The sequence below is a fragment of the Phragmites australis genome, chromosome 15 (genome assembly GCF_958298935.1).
Source record: "Phragmites australis chromosome 15, lpPhrAust1.1, whole genome shotgun sequence".
NCBI classification, from domain to species: domain Eukaryota; kingdom Viridiplantae; phylum Streptophyta; class Magnoliopsida; order Poales; family Poaceae; genus Phragmites; species Phragmites australis.
The window spans coordinates 10,354,528-10,379,217 of record NC_084935.1 but is presented as its reverse complement, the minus strand read 5'-3'; the positions used below and the strand labels follow the sequence as shown (position 1 = coordinate 10,379,217).

General features: G+C 42.0%; 1 protein-coding gene across 1 annotated transcript; it reads right to left on the bottom strand.

Moving 5' to 3' along the window:
- Window positions 1-1,000: 1,000 nt before the first annotated feature.
- Window positions 1,001-13,512, bottom strand: LOC133892567 (uncharacterized). Its single transcript, XM_062333421.1, has 5 exons — window positions 13,351-13,512; window positions 3,142-3,428; window positions 2,935-3,057; window positions 1,998-2,288; window positions 1,001-1,383 (listed from the first exon to the last, which is right to left on the bottom strand). Exons 2-5 carry the CDS (start codon window positions 3,421-3,423, stop codon window positions 1,180-1,182), a joined length of 900 nt encoding a protein of 299 aa, XP_062189405.1. The 5' UTR covers window positions 3,424-3,428; window positions 13,351-13,512; the 3' UTR covers window positions 1,001-1,179.
- Between the last annotated feature and the right edge of the window lie 11,178 nt (window positions 13,513-24,690).

Genomic DNA, 24,690 nt, shown 5'->3' with positions numbered 1-24,690 from the left:
GAACTGAATAATTTCACATAACCAATCAGATAACACCAGCCAAGTTGCCTGCGAAATTTCCTTCCAAAAACAAAAAGTTGCATGCGAAACAGATGGATGGTGCACTGATGCTTAGAGTGAGCTTTTTTATTTATATATTTTTATTTTTCAATATTTATAACAATACATAAAACTATTTTAAATATTACATATCCAGATTATCACCGTCTGTTGGAAATGCGATAACAAGATGTCACCCATCCAACAGGTGATATTTTGTAAGGCTCACGACGCAATGAGTCAAAAGTTAAATACTCTGATCAACGTGACGTCCATATTAATGTGTCGTCCAATTAATATGCGACACCTTTACTACCGCTCATTTGAAATGCGACAGTACTCTGTTAGGTCCATTGAAAAATATATCGGCTATTCAATAGACGACACCTTTTCACACATATGCTAGGCTAGATTTTTTTTAGTCCAAAAGCATGCATACATGCAATAGCACAACCGCATAAAGGTGTCACCTGTTAACCCAGCAAGCGATAATAAATGTGTCAACCACACCTTTTCTAATAGACCCAGCAAAGCCATGTCGCTCTTCTAACAGGCTATAGCAAATGCCACCCGTTGGTTAGACGACGTGTTGATGTGAACGTCACGTCAATCAGGATATTTAATTTCTATCTATTATGCTATGAGTCCCATAAGGTGTCACCTGTTAGATGACGATACCTTATTATCGTCCTTCCAACGTATAACGGTAGCCTAAATATATAATATTTTAAAATAGCTATGTATTTTACAAATATTAAAAAATAAAAAATAAAAATAAAAAAATTCGCTTAGAGCAGTACATATCCAACAACAGGGAGCACGATTCTCGCCTAACAGTGGATGATATTCTCGTCGGCAGATCAGTACAATCGCCTTTCATTCGTACGACTGTAGCTTTATTGATAATGGATTCCCCAAAGATTGCACATACAAGATCCTCCATCCTAGAAGACCTCATCGGTAAGTTCAACAAGACGAAACCCCCATTTATTCAGGTATAAGTGTGACGTAATCTCATCTGAAAAAAAGTATATGGTGGTCTTACAGCAAGGTGACATTTGTATACGTGACTGATCCTCTTGACTTTTTCTAGTTATCATTCTTGCAAACATTAGGATAATACACTTTGGGAACCTTGGCTCACTCGTTCTTCTTCTCGAATTTCGCCCTGTCGGCGCCGCTGTATGGAGCGACATGGTACGCGTATTGCTGGATGACAGAGAATATGACCATCTCAAGGATCACCAAGACGTTCTGGATTGCCTCCTGGATATGCTCCACGTCCAACCAGAAATGGTGGGATTGGATGACCCCTACAGAAGCTAAGATATCAAGCGCAATACCCTGCAAAGAATAGGTAATGGCATTCAGGGCCTCAAAAACAATTGATCTCGTTGAAGAATTGGCAAACAAAATGACACATTTGTTGAAACTAACTCTTTTCCTTCCACACTGAAAGAGGTTTCTTCCGAATTCGAATGTTGACTAATGTACCCACAAGTGTTGTGAGTGCACTGATGGATTCATAAGAAAGTGTTCATGGGGAATTATTTCTTCAGCAACCAACAGGATGATACTACAATTAAGTGACACGTAACAGTACATAGCTCGTTACTTGTGATACTGTTTCATAAAGGAAATTATTGACTTTCAATATTTTAAATGCCAACACATCGAAATTGAAACTGCAAATGGAGTTCCTAAATTGGCAGTAATGTAATGAAGTAGAAATAAGGTGGTTGGTTGTACATATAGAGCTTAATTAATGAGATGAACCGATCAAATGACAAGTCACTCAAGAGGAACAAACGGTCGTCATAAACTATCTACAAGACCACACCAGTATCACCCAATTAAATGTCTAGAAGCAATCATCAAGAGGCTCACCAGTGCGAAGTTATATTAGAGCATCGAGAAACATACCATAAAGACAGCGATTCAGGACAAAGATGATATACCTGCCAGAAAGAGAAGAAGACAATCCCTTTGATGCACAAAAACTTGGCAAGAGGCTTGTGAGGTGCCAGCTCTTTAGCAAATAAGTGGTAGAAAAGAACCAAGGCATATAACGCCATGGAGACTGAAAAATTCAGTATAATTGTAAACGTCCAGCTGACCCAGCTGGGGTACAGCCCAAGAAGCTGAAGTGTAATCATCAGAATGGAGCATACTGGCCTAACAATAACAAATTGCCAGGTCCAGTACTTCAGAAGCTTCAGTGTCTTGTGCTCCAACCGGACAGTGCGGGGCTGCCATAGCAGAATGTATTAGACTATTAGTTCCTTTCAGCAAAGACAAAAATCAAGCAAGCAAAACCAAAGAAACGTGTAAACTTAACTATAAACAGAATTGCTAACAGCTTCCGAACCTATGCAGATTATAGGTGCAAGATATAACTGTTTAAGGATGATGCAAAGGTGGGTTCTAGAAACAGAAACATTTATAGGACGATTTGGAAAACAATAACTGAAGAAACAGGGGTCAAACTTTTCTTTAAAAAAAACTCATTTAAGTACATAGGAATATTTGGAAAGAATTGTTGAAGAATGGACTTTAAATTTTAAAAATAATGATGTAGTATTACTCACCATATGTACCAAGTTTGATTAGTCTACCAAAAAAAACATGAATGAGTACTTTACTAATGGAGAAGTGTAAATTTTCTTGTTAAGACCAGAAATCATTTTTGTTCTACTGAAAAAAGCCGCATCCTTCAAATATGAAGAGCTGCTTATAGATATACCCAGGTATGGACCCAAGATAGTTAGTCATAACACAGGTTGCATCTTAGTTAGAAAAAAAATAACACAGATTTACATTACCAAAATTCAGGTGCATGTTATAAAAATATTCAGTAATACCAAAATTTTCTGTACCAAGGAATAAGAAAGGTACCAAGAAAAGAGAAACAGGGAATGAATGGTGAAGAACTCTCCCTTTGATTTCATCAGGCACAATGTTTTTGCTAATGGATATATTCAAGTAGCTGTACATCAACGCCATAAACTTAGCAATCACCTGTATAATTGAAATGAAAAGGAAAGTGTCAGTGAAATGAGAAACATCAGGTGTAAGAACATCACTGAACCAAAGAGGACTCACCAGTGCCTCGTAGCATTCTTTTAGAGCATCTAAGAATGTGAAAAATGTTTTGCTTCCCTGGATATCAAGAAGACCCACAAAGGAATCTATAGCATACAGTGGTGCCATTAGAACAATAACGAGTATAGCTTTCTGCTCCTTGGGATTTTTCCAATAGAAAAGATGTTGTGACACCAACTGCACTGTGAAATGCATAGATAACATTACACAACAAGCTGCCCCTAGAAGGGTCAGAGTTGCAGGATCCATTTTACTCAGATCCATCCCTGGGAATGGGGTCATGGTGCCTGAAAAATATAGAGATCTAGGTTTATTCATCGCAGAAATAAATTTATCCTAATGATCGGTTGAACATAGCCCTTGTAATATGAGAACCAACAGAGGCACCAAGGACATCGGGGTTGTACGATACTATGATCATTCTTAAAATCTGCAGGCACTATTCATTTTGATTAGTGATTTAAATGGATCCAGATGCCATCCTTTATGTACTTAGATTTGGCTAGTGAAGACTGAGCACAAAACTAAAACCCTATGGAGTTGATATTAAACTAATGAAAAAAAAAGATTAAGCGATGCCTTAAGAACCTCCTTATAGCTAATTTGAAGAAGATCCAAACCAAGTTACTCCAGCACACATAAGGATACGAAGATACCAATTTCCCAAAAAAAAAGGATACACCAATACATCCAGTCTATAAATATTGAAAAGGAAACAAAATGAAAACTTCACCCTAGAATAGCTCCAGGGTATAGTGTGACCACAATAGCGGTGTCCTGACCTTGCATTTCCTCCAAGACGACCTCTAGTTTTCTCAAGGAATAGCATGTTTCCATAGAGGAAATCCAGAGTCTAGGTTCTCTTTGGCATGGCCACTACTACCAGGAGGAGCAGTAGAGAAATGGGCATTACTGTTCAAATCCTAATATTGAGAGCTTCTACTAGCCATACCCTAAACCTAATGCTAAAAACCAAATCAGATCCAAGCATTGGATACAACATCTAACAGACTAGTACACAAGCATCAGCCACTCACCTCAAAACAGATCAGCAAAAGGGAGGTGGTGGTGTAGGATTCAGCAGTGATGAAAAAATCGGTCGATCAGCCGATTAATCGGCTGAGTAATCGCTGATGAGCAGGGCAACGAGTAGATTAGGGTGTTATCGACTCTAAAATCAGCTAGCCAATTAATCGGTCTAACAACCTGATTAATTGGGTTGACTACCGATTAATCCGCTTGACCCCCCTCCCTCAAAACGACTCGTCGCAGCCTCCAATAGCGCCAGCCTCTCGCACCCCTCGCGCCGCCGCCCCTCCTAAAGCCCAGCAGCAGGCCGTTGAGGAACAGTGACATGCTAAGAGAGGAGGGAGGGGTGAATTAGGACACTTAGAAATCTAAAATAAATTGGCTCCAAAAACTTCACAAGATGTAAATGGGTGGCTAATTTAGAACCAGCAATCTTCTAGATCTTCCCTGAATTGAGAAAAAAATTAGATTTATCTAGTGTCTAAATATGCTCTAGATTTATCTAGTGTGAATACTCTACCGCTCAAGAGGATTGCAAACTACTCTAGCAAGGTAAATAGCAAATATGTAAATGTGGAAACATAAATATAATAGAGAGACAAACTCGGCACAAGGGATTTTTATCCCGTGGTATCAATGACATGAATATAACCCCTAATCCACGTTGAAGCTCCACAAAGGATATGCTCCTAGTCGCCAAGTCTCTTTCGGTCACGGCTCTTGAGCTATCAAGTTACCAAAATAAGATCTCAAGCACAATGAGCCACCAAGTCACCAAGATAAGATCTCACCACTAGCCGCTCTTCCGATCACTTGCTGCCATGATCACATCAGAGCTTGAGCCACCAAGGCGAGGGTCTTTGCGTCTCCGTACACGTGTCTTGTCGCCGCTCTACACTAACTCAGAAGGTCAACAAGCTTGATCCACCAAGGTCCAAGATGCCGACGAGTCACCAAGACTCCAAGGTACCGATGTACCACTCGGTACAAACTAGGATCACTCCTGGATCCCTTCTTCATGCTGCAGCACCTAGCTACAACTCACTCTAGGCCTATAAGCACAAAACACTCTAATCTTGTACTTAATTACCTTGAATAATCACTTTAAGTATTTTGGTGGCTTGGATGTCTTCAAGTGTATATGAGCTTCATCTAGACTCCAGCAGTATGTTACACCTTCAAATGACTAAGTGGAGGATATTTATAGTCTCAAACCCGCCAACTAGCCGTTTTTCTAATAGCTTAGAAAAGCTGTTAACACCGAATGATCCGGTGAGAACAGTAGTACTAACACCGGATCATTTGGTGAGTACAAACTCAGAAACTACCCATTAGAACTCCACTCAATGTCTCTGTGAACACCGTACACTTCGATGTGCCTTCAAATCCATCACTGGACCTTCCGATAAGTTATCTTGAGCCATTCGAGCCTTTGTAGCCTCTCTGTGTGGTCATTCCATTTACACCGGACCATCCGATGAGTTAAACCTTCTCTTCTTTTCCCTGAAAATGCTCTAGTGCAACTATCTCTGTGATCAACAGCCTATCAGGTGAGTTAATCTTCATTCTTCAGCACTTGCAGTCGCCTCTGCAAAAAATGCTCCGGTGTGCACAAACCAAGCACTGGACCATCCGATAGGTTGATCTTCTGTCTTCTGCACTTGTTTTCTTCTCTGCAGGAAATACTCCGGTGTTACCCAGTGCAGATCACCGAACTATCCAGTGAGATCGTCAGCCTTCTCCCCCTTTGTTAGAAATACTCTGGTGAGTTTAACCTCTGAACACCGGACCATCCGGTGAGACTATTAGTCTCTGGATACAATGCTCCGGTGAGTGCAAACTTCTCTGCACCGGACCTTCTGATGGAGCAAATCTTCCTAGGACTTTCCAATTCAATCAAACTTTTTCCCAGCTATGGTGGCTTCTTGATGTATTGCATCCATGAGACCTACTAACATATATTCTTGACAAATATATTAGTCCTAATGACTATGTTGTCATTAATCACGAAAATCACAATCATAGTCTAATAGTCATTTTCGCTACAGCTGCCTAGTGCAGAAGCCGTCACCTCTTCTGAAGAAGCCGTCCAGCAGCAGCAGGTCGTCGCCCAGTAGAAACTAACTGCCCCGTCAGTCCCAGCAGCAGGCCGCGGCCCCTCGCACCTAGCAGTCTCCTCAAGGCTAGGTATGGTAGCATCGTAGCAATAGCAGTAGTACCATGGTCTCCGTAGATCGGCTGAGTGAGGAACTGAGCCTCCCTTTTTGGTTTTTGAAAACAGGAAGCAACTAAGAATGATGAGCAACGGTGAAAGTGCAAATGCTAGAGTCCTTAAGAGAAATTCAGATGATATAGGACGGGAATTTGGATGCTTGATTGATGCAAATAATTTACAAAGAGTACAATGCAAATTGTGTGGAAAGCAAATAGGTGGAGAGATTTTTAGGCTCAAGTGTCATGTTGCTCAAGTCAAAGGGAAGGTGACAAGTGGCAAGGCCACAAAGGAGCAGTAAGAGAAGTGTAATAAGTCTCTTGATGAAGCAAATGCTAAGAAGGTGGCTAAGGTTCAACGTGAGCAAGAGCTAAGAGAGGTTGCCATTGAAAAAGATAGAGCTGGGTAGAAAAGATTGATGAAACTAGTTTTAGTGTTAGTGCACCGAAGAAGGTAGGGCCTATGGATAATTTTGTGAACCCAATTGATCCTTCCATCTCTATGACAAAGAGGCAACAAAATATAAATGATGCTATTGACAAGGAGAGAACTTATAAGGTGGGGCAATATTTGGAAAGATGGATGTACAAGAGAAATATTCCTTTCAATAGTATCGATGATGATGACTTCAAGCAATTTTGTGAGGCTCTTGGTTGGTATGGTCCAAATTGGAAGCAACCTTCCCAATATATTTTTAAGGAAAAGATGTTGTCGGAGGAGGTACAAAGAACTAAGGATTTGTTGAATCCACATGAACTAGAGAGGGTGCAAACAGGGCTCTATCATGACCGATGCTTGGACGGACAAGAAAAGGAGCATTATGAACTTTTGTGTGCATTGTAAGTTGGGGACTTCCTTTATAGAATCAAAAGAGGCTTCAGCTGATGCACACACAACTGCATACATATTTAGTTATGTGGATGAGTGCATTGAGAAAATAGGTCTCGAAAATGTTGTGCAAATAGTCACATATAATGCTTCCAATAACATGGGAGCAAAGGAGATGTTAAAGCAGAAAAGGCTAAATATATTCTGGATCAAATATATTCTGGATCTCATGTAGAACTCACACCCTCAACTTAATGGTAGAAGCAATTGGCAAGTTGAAACAATTCTCTCCTACAATCACTAAAGCCAATGAAATGACAATTTTTATATATTCGCATCATGCTACATTGTCCTTGATGAGAATTCATACTAAAAAGAGATATTGTTAGGCCAGATGTAACAAGATTCACTTCCGCATTTCTTACCTTGTAAAGTTTGCTTGCTAAGAAAAAGCAACTAAGAGAAATAGCTTGTAGTAAAGCTTGTGAACAATGCAAGCACACAAGGTCAAGGTAAGAAAAGTCAGCAAATGCCACAATAATGAGTAGGTGTTTTTGGAACAATGTTGCTCTTTGCATCAAGGTTTTTGAGCCATTGGTGAAATTATTTCACTTGGCCGATAGTGACGGTACATCTATGGCCTCTATGTATGGAGAACTTCTAGAGGCAAAGAAAGCCATCAACTTGATTCAGGAAATTCAGAAAGAGACTATAATGTGATCATTGGAGCCATGGAAAGCAAGATGCATGGAAGGCTTGATTCTCCATTGCACATGGCAGCATACCTCTTGAATCCCCGTTATAGCTATGTGGATACATCAATCTTTGGAGATGTAGAAATCATGACTGGCTTCATGGATGTTATTGAAATGTTTTATCATGGAGATGATGATAAGCAAAATCTTGCTCTTAATGTAGAATTGCCTACGTTTAGATATCAACAAGGCATGTTTGGGAAGGTGGCAGCCACAAAAGCAATTCGCAATGACAATTTTGCTGTCGGTAAGCTTGTGTGTTCTTGCAAAATTATCATACATATACATATGCATTTTTGCTTAATTGTAGGGTTGTGGTGGTCAACTTACGGATTGCAAGCTCCTACGCTGTAAAGAATGGTTGTCAGGATACTAAACTTGACCTCAAGTGCATCCGGATGTGAAAGAAATTGGAGTGCATTTGAAATGGTAACTTTCACAATCCCACTATTGAAATCTTTAGCTTGCTAAATCCTCACCAAAATTTCCTAACTAGTTATTATTTTGCAATTTGAAGGTAGATGCAAAGAGGAGAAATAAACTAGATGTCTGTCATGTGAGCAATCTAGTCTTTGTTCAATTCAATAGAAGAATGATGGACAAAAGAAAGAAATGTTCTATCTATAGTGATGTCCTTCTAGGTGAAGATGCTTCTCATGCACAGGATTGGATATGTGAATGTGATGAAGAGGTTGATCGTACAACAGGGTTGTCGTATGATGTAATTGATGAAGCAATGGGGGCCACAAAAGCAATGGAGTCTCGTACGAGCTAAAGAGTGAGAGATCTAAGAAGTAGAATTTGTTTTTGAGGATGATTCCGAACAAGAGTTCAATATGGATATTTGAGCCTACTTGTCAACTTATTTATTTTGCTGCATAGAACTTATTTGCGTTAGATGAATTATGTGTCTATGTGTGAATTGTGATTGTGTGAACTGCTATCATGTGTGAACTGTTGTCATGTGTGCTGGACTATTGTCCTTTTTATCTGTATTTGAGACTTTTGAGTCTATTTTTTATGTCTTTAGTTGAATGAGAATGATTGCTACCATTTATTTTTGGAATTCACAGTTTATATTTGAAGCACATACACGTAGATTGTTATTTATTTTGCAGATTTATCACCTTCCAATCATGCATTCGTCATCAAAACTACAATATCAAGTCATCAAGGTAACACCTTGCTATCCTAGTTAGTTCTTAGCATCTTATACATGTTTACATAAGTACTTTATACCAGCCAATTAACGGTAGACCGATTAATTTAGTTAATCCTCGATTAACCGATTAATCCCTACTCCCTGACCGACCGAGCAGCTACCGATCACAATTTTTTGAACAATGGGATTCAGGGTGCCAAAAGTCGCCGCGATGCGAAAGGGATTGAGGAGAATGTGAAGGTAGGAGTGGTAAGGACTCGCCTTCGTAGGTTGTACCTGTGATGCGTTCTAGGCCTCGGCTTGAAGTTCCTGCGAGTTGGCACCCTGATGGCCTGATTACCCTCCTAGTGATCACAGCTGAACTTGGACAAAAGGGTAACAAGAGGAATAGGGGGTCGGCAAAAGAACAGAATAGCAGATGGAGAAGACAGAATTGACGTGAGGGAGATAGGGAACAGAGAGAGAGAGAATCGTGAGAGGAGAGAGCTGAGTCCCTAATCCAATATATCTCTTTCCTCAGTCTAATCTAATCTAATCTTTCCTAAACTAACTCAATCTCCTTCCCTAATCCAATATATCTCTTTCCTCAGTCTCTATGTTTCCTAACTCAAATCTAACCCTTCCATCTAAACAAACTAAACCGAATAAGACTCTAATCTTTCCATCTAAACAAACCTAAACCGACTAGGATTCTATCTAAACAACTGACTTGAAGGGCTGCTACTGCATGCGCCTACTGCTTGCCGACCATAACATGACCCCCCCCCCCCTCGGCAAATAGCTCATCCTCGAGCTGAATCGTAGGGTAGACAAGCTTGAACTCCGTCGTTAGCCAACATCATCTAGCATGTCGTCCTCGTTGTAGTCGGTCACCTCAATGTAGAAGAGGCGTTGACAATGGTGACCACGCACATACTGCTCATCGTAGTTGTAACACAGCCCTTGCTTCCGTGTTCAGTCAATTCGACTGGTGACAAACGACGCGTCACGGTTGCGCTAGTGCTTAGTGCATGTGCTCCAGCTGGTTGAGGCGCCATCGGAATTGGTGCTGACGTCAGTCCTGCTGTTAGTGTCGGTGGACGCCTTGTCGCACCTGAGCCATCTGTAGCCTGTGCACGGTGTTCGTACACGCGTGCCAGACTCATTGCCACCTAGAGATCCATCGGGTCCTAGAGCTCGACGTCAATGCGAAAGCAGTCTGGTAGCCCTGCAGTAAACAGTTGGACCTGCTATTCCGCGGAGAGAGGGTTTGCGCAACAAAAAAGGGCCTGGAACTTGTCCATGTAGGCCTCAACTGTTGTTGAGAAGGATAGGTGAGTCAATTCATCCAACGGGTTGTTCTGAAGCAGTGGGCTGAAGCAAAGATGGCATAGCTCCTTGAAATGCAGCCATGATGGAACACCAAAGTCGCACTACAGCATGAGGTACCAAAGTTGGGCACCTCCCACAAGATGATAGGACGCCAAGCAAACTGTCACTCTCCAATGTACGTTGTCCATGAAAAAATGCTCGCAGCGATTCAGCCAGTCGAGGGGATCATCCTTGCCATCGAAGGTTGGAAACTCAAGCTTATGGAAGCGAGGGACTCCTGTGATGTTCGGTTGGCGTTGTTCCTTCATAACAGAGGGAATGTGGGGCTACATGGTGGGTATGGGAGATGGTGATGGTGGGAATTGGATTTGGTGGATGGGGAGGGTTGATGGCAATGGTGACGCAGGGAAGGAAGGCATCCCCAGGATACCTGGAACACCTGCAGATGGCGGCAGTGTTGCTGCAAAGACTTGGAGCAAAGTTGTGGTCGGCGATGTAGTGATCAACATGGTTGTGGTGTTGCTGGTCGGTCCAGAGGCAGCAGGCTGCTGTGTAGAGTACACAAAGGTCTTCAAATCTGCCTGCTGGGAGGATATTGCGGCCATGTGCTGTGCGAATTTACCAAAAGTTGCACGCTCTTCTATAGATCCATGCGGCCTGAGAGACAGAACCCTCGCCGTTCTCGGAACCTGGCATCTCTGATACCATATTGGTAAGGACTCGCCTTCGTAGGTTGTAGCTGTGATGCGTTCTAGGCCTCAGCTTGAAGTTCCTGCGAGTTGGCGCCGTGATCACCCTCCTAGTGATCACAGCTGGACTTGGACAGAGGGGTAACATGAGGAACTGGGGGTCAACAGAAGAACATAACAGCAGATGGGGAAGACAGAATTGACGTGAGGGAGATAGGGAACAGAGAGAGAGAGAGAGAGAGAATCATGAGAGAGGAGAGAGCTGAGAGAGAGGGTAGATAGATTGATAATTCTCTGCTTGCTTTATTCAATCATGTACCCTACATATATATAGGACAGCCCAATCTAATCTTTCCTAAACTAACTCAATCTCCTTCCCTAATCCAATATATCTCTTTCCTAAATCTCTATGTTTCCTAACTCAAATCTGACCCTTCCATCTAAACAGACTAAACCGAATAAGACTCTAATCCTTCCATCTAAACAAACCTAAACCGACTAGTACTTTATCTAAACAACCAAATTGAAGGGCTGCTACTGCCTGCACCTACTGCTTGCCGACCATAACAAGGAGGGTGTGAGGAGGAAGAGGCAACTGTTGGAGAGGGCCGCTGCCCACAGACTTGGCCATGAATAGAGGCAGTAGAATCGGATGTGAGTGTGACCATGCGTTACTTTCATTCCAAATAATTGAGTGGTATTGTCATCAAGTAATTTCCAGGACTACTAGTTTGTTAACTTATTCTAAAGTAGTGTAAGAAGACCCTGAACAGTTGAATATGTAAGGTAGTAAGGTTTGTAAAGAAAAGAAAACTAAAGAGTCAAGAACTACATATGCTCCTTGTCATAGGGTAAATTTTCAGTTGAAGTAAAGCACATAGCTCCATCCATCACCAACTAATGGCTTTACTACCCACTTGACTAAATTGTGGCTGATTGAAGCAGAACGTTTTATCAGTCAAGAAGTATGGAAGCCAACAATTATGTGCAGACTGCTATCGACTAAAAATTACTGTTTAGAACAAGGATCATGATCACAGATGATTTCCAGGAAGAAAGGAGAAGGCTATACTGCAATCATGTTTCATAAACAGCTTTTGTGGGTTGGGTATCACCATAACAGCATAATCCTGCCATATAGGCACAAAACTATATTTAGAAGACACCAAAGATAGTACTGAGAGTATTCATTGACAGACCCAAATATCAGCTTATTTTCAGGAGACGTGGAATGAGGCACTTTACCCCTCTATGAGGATATGGAACAGAATGCGAAGTATGGCTTCGATGCTTAGAAGTGGTGCATCAAGTTGAGAATCTGATGCATATTGAAGGGATCAAGTGCAGTTTTTGGCTTTTGCCAAGATCACCCAAGTAAGTAGGTTATATGACCACAGCTAAACGGGAAGCTACACATTCTGCAAACATAAATTAATTTCTCCTAATTTAAGCCCTTTTATTAAGAACTTCGTCAAGAATTATGTAGTGCAGTGCACTTCCCAACAGGAATGTAATTATTGTTTGTAATGACCAAGCAGACATGAGTCAATACAACTAAAGAAAGTGTAAGGGGAACTGCCTTAATCCTTCATCCAGCCCGCTCGTACCCGAGGTCAATGCCAGTTATACAGTAACCTGATCTAGCTATCTTACATAGCATAAACCAATTAAAATTTCGAGCAAAAAATTGGGACCCAGGACAACAGGATACATGAACCATAGATGAAATCCACATCAGGCAACACAAAAATAGGGGAGTGGCTAACAATACAGCCATAAAGATCCAAAGGGGGGCAGGGTAATGGCTAGCAGAATCGCTCTTAGACCGTTAACGCACTTAGTAATGCAGCCGCAGTGATTTCTGGAACTAGCCCTTCAAGCACATCTATACTCTACACCGCAAGCATATCATATCCTATCAGTAATCGGTAACAAGGGTAAGCCAAGAAGACAACTCAAAGCCCTCAATATCTCCCTCTCTCCAACCTTTCTCCCCCTCTCCGTCACCCCTAATCTCTGAACGGACCAGCACGGCCCCACGAGTAACGCTGTGCCAACGAATCAAGCAAGAGCCGCGAGTCCACGAGGGGTCGCAACCGCGCCAACCGGATCCAAACCCCGGCAGGAAGCCTCAAAGCAATGGAGCCATCAGGCCTCGAAGTCCACCAATGGCACGAGGGAGGCACACGCGTCCGAAGCTGGAGGGAAGCGGGAGGCGCTCACCTGGTTCGAGTGGTGGTCGAGCCTCCGCGCGGGGTCGTTGGAGTCTTCACTGCCGACCGCCGTCGGGGGAGGGGAGCTCGGTCGGGAGTCAGGACGCCGGGGCAACTGGGTTTCTTCCGCCTGGGTGATGTAGTGTAAAGACCTCGCGGCGCACCGCGCACGTGGCAACTCGGAAAGTGGGCCCTCTAGTTACAAGAGGCGTGTGATCTTGTTAGTCCCTTGAGTGTGTGTTCGATAAAAATAAAAAATAGATAATACATAACATCATATTTGTTAAAATAAATAATATATCACCGTATTTATAAATTCAGTATTTGTATTCGGCACTTCGTTTATCGAAAACCCGATTTCGGTACGTGAGACACCGAAAAGGGTGGGTCCAACCATTTTCGGCACCTGAGTTACCGAAAACGGCCTGAATACGGAGCACAGTGTCGTATTCGGCATCAGATCAGCGGTCTTATCACCGCTTCTGCGTGCTGTTGCTATCAGCGTCTTGCTCATTAGGTAATTACAGCAGTACTAGCCAATATTTGTTCTCGTGTCGGCAACGCCGTGTTGCTGCTGTAAATTTGTTTCGAAGTAATTTTGTCGACATTTCTTTATTCTCTTAATGTAAATTTGTGTGAGTAATTTAAAAAATTGTAGTTGTGAAACACAATTATCATATAACCCGGTACAGAGTTACATACACTGATAATTATTACAGGGGACATGGAGGTTTTGACGCTGTGCGAATGGACCCTAACTATAAAGAAATAATGACAACAAACATTGGCATGTACGGTATGTCTAAAGACTAACTTATAGCGTGCCTTAGGGAATGAAAATAGACCGGGTTACAATAGATGCTCTCTACTATATGCATCGAGGATATTTGCCCTTCCTCAGAGCATCGGGGCCGTCCGCCTTAGCATGACGGGCCCCTCCCGCTTTCTTTCCCTCTCTTCTTCGCGAGCTTCAGCCGTCACGTGCTCCTCCTCCTGATGCTTGAGTCGTAGTTTCTCCTGCTATTGTTCATACTCTCGACGTTCATACGCTTCCCTCCTCCACTGCATGCTCATGCCACTCGATCACAGCCTGACTTCCTCCAGATGAAAGCATTGGTAGTGACGACCGACTGTTTTATGAAGACCCACCGCTTCTAGTGCTCATTTTGCTCTATATCCAGCCATTCCATAATATCACAGATAGGTGGAGGAGACTGAACAAATGAAATAAGAGAAGAGATTAGTAAGACAGTGCATGTAATCATATGAAAAGTGTTACATGAGTGATCTATATTGCTATACCAGTGGGTACTCATACGGTCCTTAACGAGGCTTGTCGTACTAGTAGTTGACACACATGAAGAAGCGTAGGCCATAGGTGTAGGAGATATCTTGGACTCGCGAAGCCTACACGATCACCACAGAAACACATCGGTGGTTCGACCCCCTAGGGGATGAAAATCTCCTAATATTTCTTTGGTGGGCTTGGTGGAGCTGAGGAAAATATTGCAGTTGAGAGTTGAGGAAGGAGTGATCTATCCATAGTTGAGGGTGGGATTATTTATGGTGGTTGAAAGGTGGTGCATGGACTAGGTGCATAGCATGGGTGGGGGCTGGAGCATGGGATTCTCTATGAAAGCTGAAAAAGTTGTGCCATTGATGCTTGATATAGATTCCATGTGAAAGTTATTGCTTGGTGTGATCATTTCATTCTGCAAAAGTTCAACAATGATTTACTATTGCCTTTGCACGGAAGGCTGAGTTAGGATAGAGATGTTATCATTTAATTTATGATTAAAACTCGGTCGTGTGGTCACTTCGTGTCTAAAACCTTAGCCTATATAGAGGTTTTGTCATTTTATGGTTAAAGCTGAGTCGTGTGGTCACTTCGTATCTAAAGCCTAATTCACGATAGATGTATTGTTATGTCATGCTTGAAGCTTTGTCGTCTGGTCACTTCTTGTCCAACGGCTGAGTCAAGATAGAGGTGTTGTCATTTAACTTATGATTAAGGCTCTATCGTATGGTCACTTCATGTCTAAAACCTGAGTCAGGACAGAGGTGTTGTCATTTCATGCTGAAAGCTCTGTCGTGTGGTCACTTCGTGTCTAAAGTATGATTCACGACATATGTGTTGTTTTGTCATGTTTAAAGCTCTATCGTGTGGTCACTTCATATCTAAAGTGTGAGTCACGACAGAGATGATGTGCTGGCAGGAAGGTGTTGTCATTTCTTGCTTAAAGCTGAGTTGTTTGGTCACTTCATGTCTAAAGCCTGACTCACGACAAAGGTACTATTTTGGCAGCAGGGTGTGGTTACAACAGTGTGTGTTTACAAGTGATGCTGTGAACGACTATAAAAGGCAACGCTGGACTACGTATGTTATCCTGGCCCCAAACACAAGACGAAGTAAAGAGATGGCGAGCTCTGGTATGCATACATTTGCTATACCACCGCCATTGTGCAAGTGCGGTCCTACATGCGAAATGAAGGTATCTCATGAGCTCAAAATCTATGGGAGGAGATTCTTCCGGTGTTCAAACTTTGATCCTTCATTCGTGTGTCATGGGGTATTTAATTTATGTCATATTTCACATGATTCATCAACTTCTGATCCGGATAGTAACTAAATCGTATAGTCATCCATTAGGCTTTGTGACTCCATAATGTGGATCGACTTCGACATCAAAGTTGAGGACAAGGAATGGGTGATCCTGTTAAAGAAATGGGACATGGAATACCTCGAGACGAAGTGACAAGCAGAGGAGATGAAGGAGAGGTTGAAGAAAATGGGCGAGGACTTTGTGAGGTGGGAGGTGGAGAAAGAAAAGTCGTCTTGCAGGAAGGGCGGTTCAACAAGTGTAGACCATTGTTGCCAATGTATTTCACGAAAGGCATTCATGTGCCATATGCTACATGTGTTGTCAATTCTATATGACTAGAAGCAATGTATCCCGATGTATTACCTTAGCCTAATGTAATATTTCATTGTACCATGTTGTTCATAATTGAATAAATTGTACCTTGTCATGTAACATTATATTCATGTGCGAATGATTTTGATGTGGAAAGTTGCAAGCCAACGATTTATTGCCTGACAGGACGACACACAAATACTTTTGAAAGCGGCTAAGTGATGATTTTCAGATATTGGAAAGAAGTATGCTTGGATAATACATTAATATAATACACTAACTATAACATGCATTAAATATGAAGGTTACAAATAGTTCATGACGTAGTACGGTAATATAAGATACTACCATATACCTATTGAGCTGAACTAATGTAATGAAAAGGTACATAAAATAATTAGTTGTGCAATAGTCTGAACAAAATATATTGTCTAAGTATATAAATAAAAGAGACTACACCTAACCCCTACCCTGGGCCGTACCCTGACCCCTATACTGAACCTTGCCTCTGGCATGCTTTGGCTTGCGTGCTGATGCTTGGACAGCTACCTCCTCCTCCACCCGAGGATGGTTGTTGTGGCAAACATGTGTGGTAGTTTCAATGTGGAAAATACTTGCATCACAGCGTGTACAAACAAGTTAGTATTTCCACATAATGTGTACTAACTCAGAGAATATGGAGAATACCTAGATCATCTCAAGATGGTGGTGGAAAGTGCCGATGCAAAATAGCAGTAGAATGCTCGTTGTGCCAGTCAATGCTGTCAGGGTAAGATGGTTGTTGGCTTCCAGATGGCAATGGGAAGTTGTAAGGATGGGTCATCAGTGTCCTCTGGAGATGGATGCCTCAGAGGGAGGGGTCATTGCGGCATGAAATCATCGTTGTCATCATCTTGAATGATCACGTCCTATTTCGTTGTTAGTTGTACGTCATCTCGATGTGGTGCATGAACGTCCTCTTGTTGTATTCCTTGAACCTTCTTCTGTATTGCTACTGCAACGCCGAAACATTTGGTGGCATGAAATCATCATCCTCATCGTCCTCGTTATTTTCTAGTTGAATAGTAGAGGGCGTGTCTGTACCCCTTAGGTTCGCTGATCTTCGTCGCCTTCTATGCGAACCAGGCATCACACCCCCGCCGAATAGCATATATATCACAAAGAAGTTTTAAATTTCTTTGTTGATCAACTCTGCATCTTTCGGGAACACTAACGCAAAAGAGGAGCGTTCAAATCAGTGGAAAAAAGATAAGTAGGGTGACCAAATAGAAGATGACGAACCTGAATGTGGGATGCATACCGGTCGGGCAACATTGCCATCCTTCTTTGTCTCATAGAAAAACCTAGCATACAGACGGATGGTAGGCTAGTTCGCACACCCTGTGGTACCTTTGACACTGCTCGTGTAATAGGGCCCTAAGGTCATCGGTGGTTACATGTTGGAGCGGAGCGGTTAACGCAGAACAGAATGTTCTTGCATGCAATTTGGACACGGTTTGGATTAGGTTGTTCTCTTTTAAGGGATCATCCTTCCCTCCACCCAAACCCGCAATGAGGTATTAAGTGCTATATCGATCGTTGTAGGTGTCCATAGAAAGCTTGTACTAGAAGATTCGGCCATTGATTTATTGATCCTTGACTCCAACGTTATTGCTCTGCATAAATGCATGAACCCTTGATTATTTAATAAACATTAAACTAGTATTAAATATCATAATTAATATGTAATAATGCTTAAGAAATAACTAATAAATAAAGTTATGTGCCATAATTATTTGATATACATTAAATAAATTAAAAGTAATTACACTAACAATATAGTGAATAAGATATAACAGGGATGACTACTACATTAAAGTGAATAGTACATATTTCATGAACAAATACAAGTGTACCGAACAACTGCACTGGATACTCAACGATGATGACACCACACGTAATCCCCATGAGTGTAAATGTCTAACGGGTATGTGATCCTCATCCTAGTGGCCTACGCTAGCCCCTACCTCGTGTGCCCTTACCCGTCATCATCATCGTCCTCCCATGTGGGACCCCCACCGAACGTGTATCCAGACCCACTAACTCGGCCCTGCATGTACCATGACGAAGGATCCTCATGCGGAAGTGTGAACACCCCTAGAACATGCTCTAACAGAGTCCGATGTGCCAAAGGCTCACCCTGCTGGTACCACTGTGAACCCTCAGGTGCATCGAGATATTGGAGGTACTATGCGCTGAGGAGATCGGTGAAGCTTGAGGCCTGCATTGCAGCAGCCCAGTCAAAATCATATGTGCCGCTCTAGTTAGGCGTCTGCTGTGTTCAGTCAATGACGTCCTCATGGTGAGTCGATGCTACAAGCAGAGGTGTCATCATAGTCTAAGGAGGTAGTGTCGACTGCGGGGCCTGTGAATCCAGTGTACACTGTTTGGGCTCAAGAGCCTACGTGCACTCCTTGTCCTTAGCACTAGAATGTGACATATGATGCTCTGAAGCTGAATGTGCCTCTCGCTATTGTGCCTGAATGGGTTCATCACGGGCACTGGACGAGCGCCTGCTGTGGGAGGCATGGGATGGGTCCATGGCTGGTAGGTCATACCCCCTCTAACGCGGGCTACAACCACCTAGACCACGTATAGCAGATAGGAAGCGAGATCCTCTCGTCCTCATGTAGTCCCAGAGAGGGTTTCGATCCCTTCGCGTTGATGATCCACTTGCTTCCCTACAAGTTTGCTCCGCCTACGTATGTATGTCATACGCCTCTTCAGTCTGTATAAGATGAGGGCCATTTCAGTAATACAGAGGTTTAATTGATAAAAATTGTTATCAGTATGCATCACTTACTAGAATATGAAGAAGATGGGCATGATCCTCGTGGAAGGGTCTGCGGACCGGCTCTATAAGTCCACTGAGTAAGGTGGCACGCATACGTGGATGATACCACAAAAGTACTCCCAATACGTGGTGTCGTCGTATTGTCCAGCAGTAACGACGACATCCACCGCGGTTAACTCCATCCACCTCTGTATGTGCTCAGCATTCACGGATGCCCAGTCCTGGATGCCTCTGCCCCCTGTGGGCTCCTCATGTATGTGGTATAAACAGTTATAATTTGTTAACATGGATCACCTAAGGTACTAATACTACCTACAATAACACACTTACTCGTGCGTGAAAGTGCATCTAGGCCCCCTAAGTGAGTTTTGGCTTATTGATGACAAACCGATTAAGGGACTAATGTGTTTATTGAAGCTATGAATAGGTTTTAGTCTCACTAGTGAAGATACACGATGTTGATGTCCCTCGAAAAGAAAATAAAAGCGGTTTGTAGTACTCAATAGGATTTAATTTGTTTTATCTTTGAAATTGAGTCTAAGAAAGCCGTACTATCAAGAGGGATGCAATTGTCAACTTTGATGGTGTCTTAATGCTCAAAGTAACCCATTAGAACCAATAGTTGAGAGACACATTCACCCATGGACACCGGGAAAAATAGGCAAAATGTCCAGAGTCCGGAGTCTCCGGTGTTCATCGGATACTCCGGTACTCAGTGTTTTAGGCCGGAGTCTCCGAGTGAGACTCCGCCAGAGAGTCTCAGTTCTGAATTATTTTTTAATTGTCCGGAGTCTCCGGTGTTCACCGGATACTCCGGTACTTGGTGAATTTTGGCCGGAGTCTCCGAGAAAGTCTCCGGCAGAGAGCATCGATTAAGCTTTTTTTTAAAAAAAGACCAGAATCTCCGATGTTCACCGGATACTCTGGGTAGATGAAGTTTCTTGCCGGAGTCTCCGAGTGAGACTCCGCCAGAGAGTCTCGGTTAGCATTTAAATTAAATGACCGGAGTCTCCGATGTTCACCGAATACTTCGGTACCTGGAGAGGTTGGAGAGTTCGGCAAATCTCCGGACTGTTTCTTTGAGGTGACTAAGTCCCACCTGGAGACTCCGGTGTCCACCGGAAACTCCGGGCAGTTTAACAGAACCGTAACGGCTAGTTCTGACACTGTTCTGAGCCCGTTTTGGATTTCAGGCCAGAGACTCCGGTGTTCACCGGATACTCCGGGTTAGGTGAGTCAGAACAGTAACGGCTAGTTTTTGAGGGTCAGCTATATATATCCCCACACCCCCTAGCATTGAAGGCTTGCTGTTGTTGTTGAGCTACACTTTGAAAAAACTTTCTAAGAGCATTCAAAAGCCCTCCAAACATCTCTAGTGTTTAGTTTTGTGCCAAAATTGAGAGATTGTGTTTGGAAGAGTAATTGAGTTGTTGAGCATTGAGTTTGTCATCAAGCACTCATTTGTGATCTTTTCTCTTGGAGCCTCGTGCTCCTAGACGGCAAGGTGTCGCCCGTAGAGCACCCAATAATTGTGGAGTGCCACGAGAAGTTTGTAATCACCATCGATTTGTGTAAGAAAACCTAGCTTGATCTTTGTGGTTGCTAGGAGAGGATAGGGTTGAAAAAGACCCGGCTCTTTGTGAGCTCCTCAACGGAGACGTAGGCACTTCTTTGTGAGGTGGCCAAACTTCGGGATAAATTCTTGTCTCCTTATTTTGTGCAAGCTTTACATTGTTGTAGTTTTGGGATTTTTTCCAAATTCTAGTATTCGTGAGAATTTTACTGCAGGCTATTGTTGTTTAAGCATTTTCCTCATATTAGAACGTGTGGTATCTTTTAGATTCTAGTAAACTTGCTCAGATTCATTTGATTTCGAAATCCTGTATAACCTGGATAATCCGGACTAGACTGGATACTCCAGACCACCGGAGTATCCGACCTTCACCGGAGTATCCGGCCTCTGAATAATCTGCTGCTGAGTTTTAATTTTCAGAAACGCCTATTCACCCCCTCTAGGCGACTTTAAGTACATTCAGTGTTACCACCCGTAGTCTCATGTGGAAGGTAGTTGCACCACCTGTCAATACTCGAACAACTTCTGTACACGCTCAGGAGAATATATTTTCACATTATTCATGTACAACAAGAAGCATATGGTCATCCATAAGTCTGACTCACGCTAACAAGATGATGCGATGAGTCCTCTAGTCATAATTTCGGCCACTCGTGCTATGCGCCATGGATCCCACTCCCACGAGGTTAGCGCTGAGGAAATCCAGATCACTGATCACCGAGAGTAGCTACCATGGTATTACTGCTGGTTCTATCTTAGCCTGGCATGAATCCACTGATACCCCATCGTAGGCCTCATATCATCTGCAATGCCATCGTAGATGGAGACTGGATAGTAGCTCTTGAGTACCTAATGCTGACAAACCGGAAGGTACTTCCAACTCCATAGTTGTAAGAGGTGTAGGCAGTCTGTAGCAGATCCCTTCTTTGATTGTTGGGTTGCAGCACACAATCGTCTGTAGGTTGCAGCCAGCATAGCAGATCCCCAACTGTAATATATCGGCTCATAAGGACGTGACGCGAGTTGACTCACTACCTATAAAATATGGGGGACGGCATAATTATCTGCCATGTTGCAAAACATGATGCATCCCACTAAGATGTACAAGTAAACCTTATATTGCTGCATAACTATAGCCTCGTCTGCATCTGGTGGGCATGGACCAAACTATGGCATTCTATGAATCCAGGACATGGAGACCCTAACATCCTTCATATCATATTGCACATCAAATCTACAAGATGTAGAGAGTCAATGAAGCTTGAATAACACTACAACATTTGAAGTGCATTACATAATAAATAATTACCTCTCCTTAACACAACCCTTCCACTGCTCCTTAGCTGGTCGCGAAACTACTAATGGGGTGCCCTTGATTGGTAGCCCGGTCAGCATGGCCATGTCTAGTGATTGTTGCGCAATCTCTAGCGACGGTCCCACACTTGGTATTGGAGGTTCTCCTGTAGAAGTGGAGACCTGAGATATGAATGACTGTCAAACATCACAAATTTACTATAAGTATTCCTTCATATTGTCATTTTATACTTATAGGCAATCTTCAAGCACTAGTGACGGTTCTATGGTGAAATTCGGATCTGTAATATCAATAGTTTGCCTCATTGAAAAGTTAAAATGCTGCTCTATTTTTAAGTACAAATTGCGAATTGCATAACTCTACTCCATGACAATCAATCGCTTTTATCTTAATCAAAATTTCACTATGAAGAAAATAATATTATGAATATGCCATTTACACATAATTGTGAACATGCTGGTCCGTCAGGATTTAGGACATGATGTGCATTCGTGCAATTATCTGTTTTAGATTTTAGGATATGTGTGGTACAGTGTTCCACTTTGCCTTTTCAGTTTTCAGTTCAAAGGCTGTGCTTGTTCATATGCTTGTGGCAAAGATACGAGGAGGTTCTTTCTTATTACTGGGATTTTAGAATGTAGTCATGGCTTTTTAAGGATGGATCCAGGACTCGTGTTGGGGGTGCTGCAGCACGGGTCTAGACCATGTAACACAATGAGCCTAGCAACTCAGTACCAGCCCAATATCAACCTAGTCAGTCCAGCACCAGCCCGATAGTCCACCTAATGTCAGCACCAGCCCAGCAGCCCCCCTCTGAGAGTCTTCCTAGCTCTGCCACTGTGGCTTTGGATTTAATGGTTGATAGATATAAATTTTTGTGATGCTTGAATTAGAGTGCGGGCATGGTTATCATGCTATTTAGACAACCAATGTCAATTTTTTAAATAATTCCCAAGTCTTTCTCCCTTGAGAACCTTATTGGTTTATAGCCAGCCGCTGAGTAATGGTGACATTAGTGAAATAATTTCATGGACCATAGTTTGTGCCACTACAGGCACAAGCAAGCAAGCGTCATTATAGGCACAAACTCAATAAAAATCTTTGTTGCCAATGTGCAGCAAAAGGCGCAGAAGACATTGGAAGAAAATAGACAAGATCTAGGTTGGAATTATTTATGTCTTATAGAAAATTTACAAAATGGACGTAACCTGAAGTAACAATTTCAGATTGCATAGGAGCTTAAAGACTGATAGTGAAGTGTTCATTATTATTTTTGACTTTGCTGGCTATTTCGTGGCGAGCGGAGGGTGGGGAGAACATGTTGAGGTCAACACATGAGATATTTTGTTTGATACTTCTATTTCTCTGCTAAAGTTGGCCACTTGAACGTAGAGAAAGGGATGACGAAGTTAGGTGATTGGCAGATCCAGTTTGAAGTTGTTTAAGCATTCAACATCAGATCAAGATAATAATTTTAGTATTGGAATTGGTTAAAACTCAAATGTTGGGCCGAATAGCATCAACATTGCAACAATAATTTTATCCTATTCTTATTGATATTAACATAAGAGAATTGTAGATCTTTGCCATGTCAAGATGTCACACATGAGAGTTACATCCATGGTGCAAAGCAATACTTACTCTATGTAGGATTTTGCCTATTGCTTAAATAGTTGAATGATAAAATTGTATGCCTCCTTTTTTCTTGATTGTTTCTTGCACATCAATTCATGTACTTTACACACTACCAGGATGAATTCATCTATTGATTATTTCTTGCACATGATTCATCTACTTTAAATACAATTTTGACATAGCAGTTTACCCCTATTGATTGTTTCTTAATTTTAGAAAAAGTTCTTACAGCCTTCTTCATATGAGATGTGGATACTAAAAACAATTGGAAGAGACTGGAGATGATATAAGGCAACCTTGAAAAAGGATATATTTAATGCTAAGAAAAAAGAAAAGCTTTGTATAAGCTTTGACCAGATGATGTGGACGAAGACCAATGGTGTGGACTAGTCAATGTTTGGAAGTCGAGAGAAGGCAAGGTAATAAATGTGCAATTGAATTTACAATAGTCCATATTTAGATTTGTTCATGTTAAATAATACACATACGCAATGTTTTCATTATAATAGGCCCTTAGTGAAAAGAACAAAAGAAGTTGTGCGATGATGAAGACAACACATAAAGCAGAGGCAAAGAGTTTTGCTCGTTGGGTTGATGACTTGGTGAGTAAATTTGTTTTGTTAGATGTTCTTCTCCACGTTTTTCTTCATTTCAGTGTATTTTTTCTAGAGGTAACAATATCCTAAAAAGAAGCAACCACATAGAGCGAAGGTTTACTTAGCAACTTACAAGACAAAGGCTAAAGATAATCATGAGCATCTGGTAAGCTATATACATTCAATGCCTTTACAAATATTGAGTTGTTAAATGGTCTAATGAGTAAAGTATGCATGTATTCTTCGCTTATAGGTACAATTGGAAAATATTATCGAACAACAACAAGAGTTAGCAGAAAATAATCTAGGAAGAGTTGCATGAGAAGGTGATGCCTTGCATCAAGTTTTGGGGAAAGAAGAACTTGAACAAGTGCATGGAATAGGTTTGCTTCCAATTCCTAAACAAGTTTGCTCCATTTCTACAATATCTGTCATATTATATTTCATATTAGTAATGTCTAAACTCTGAACTACTAGTATCAT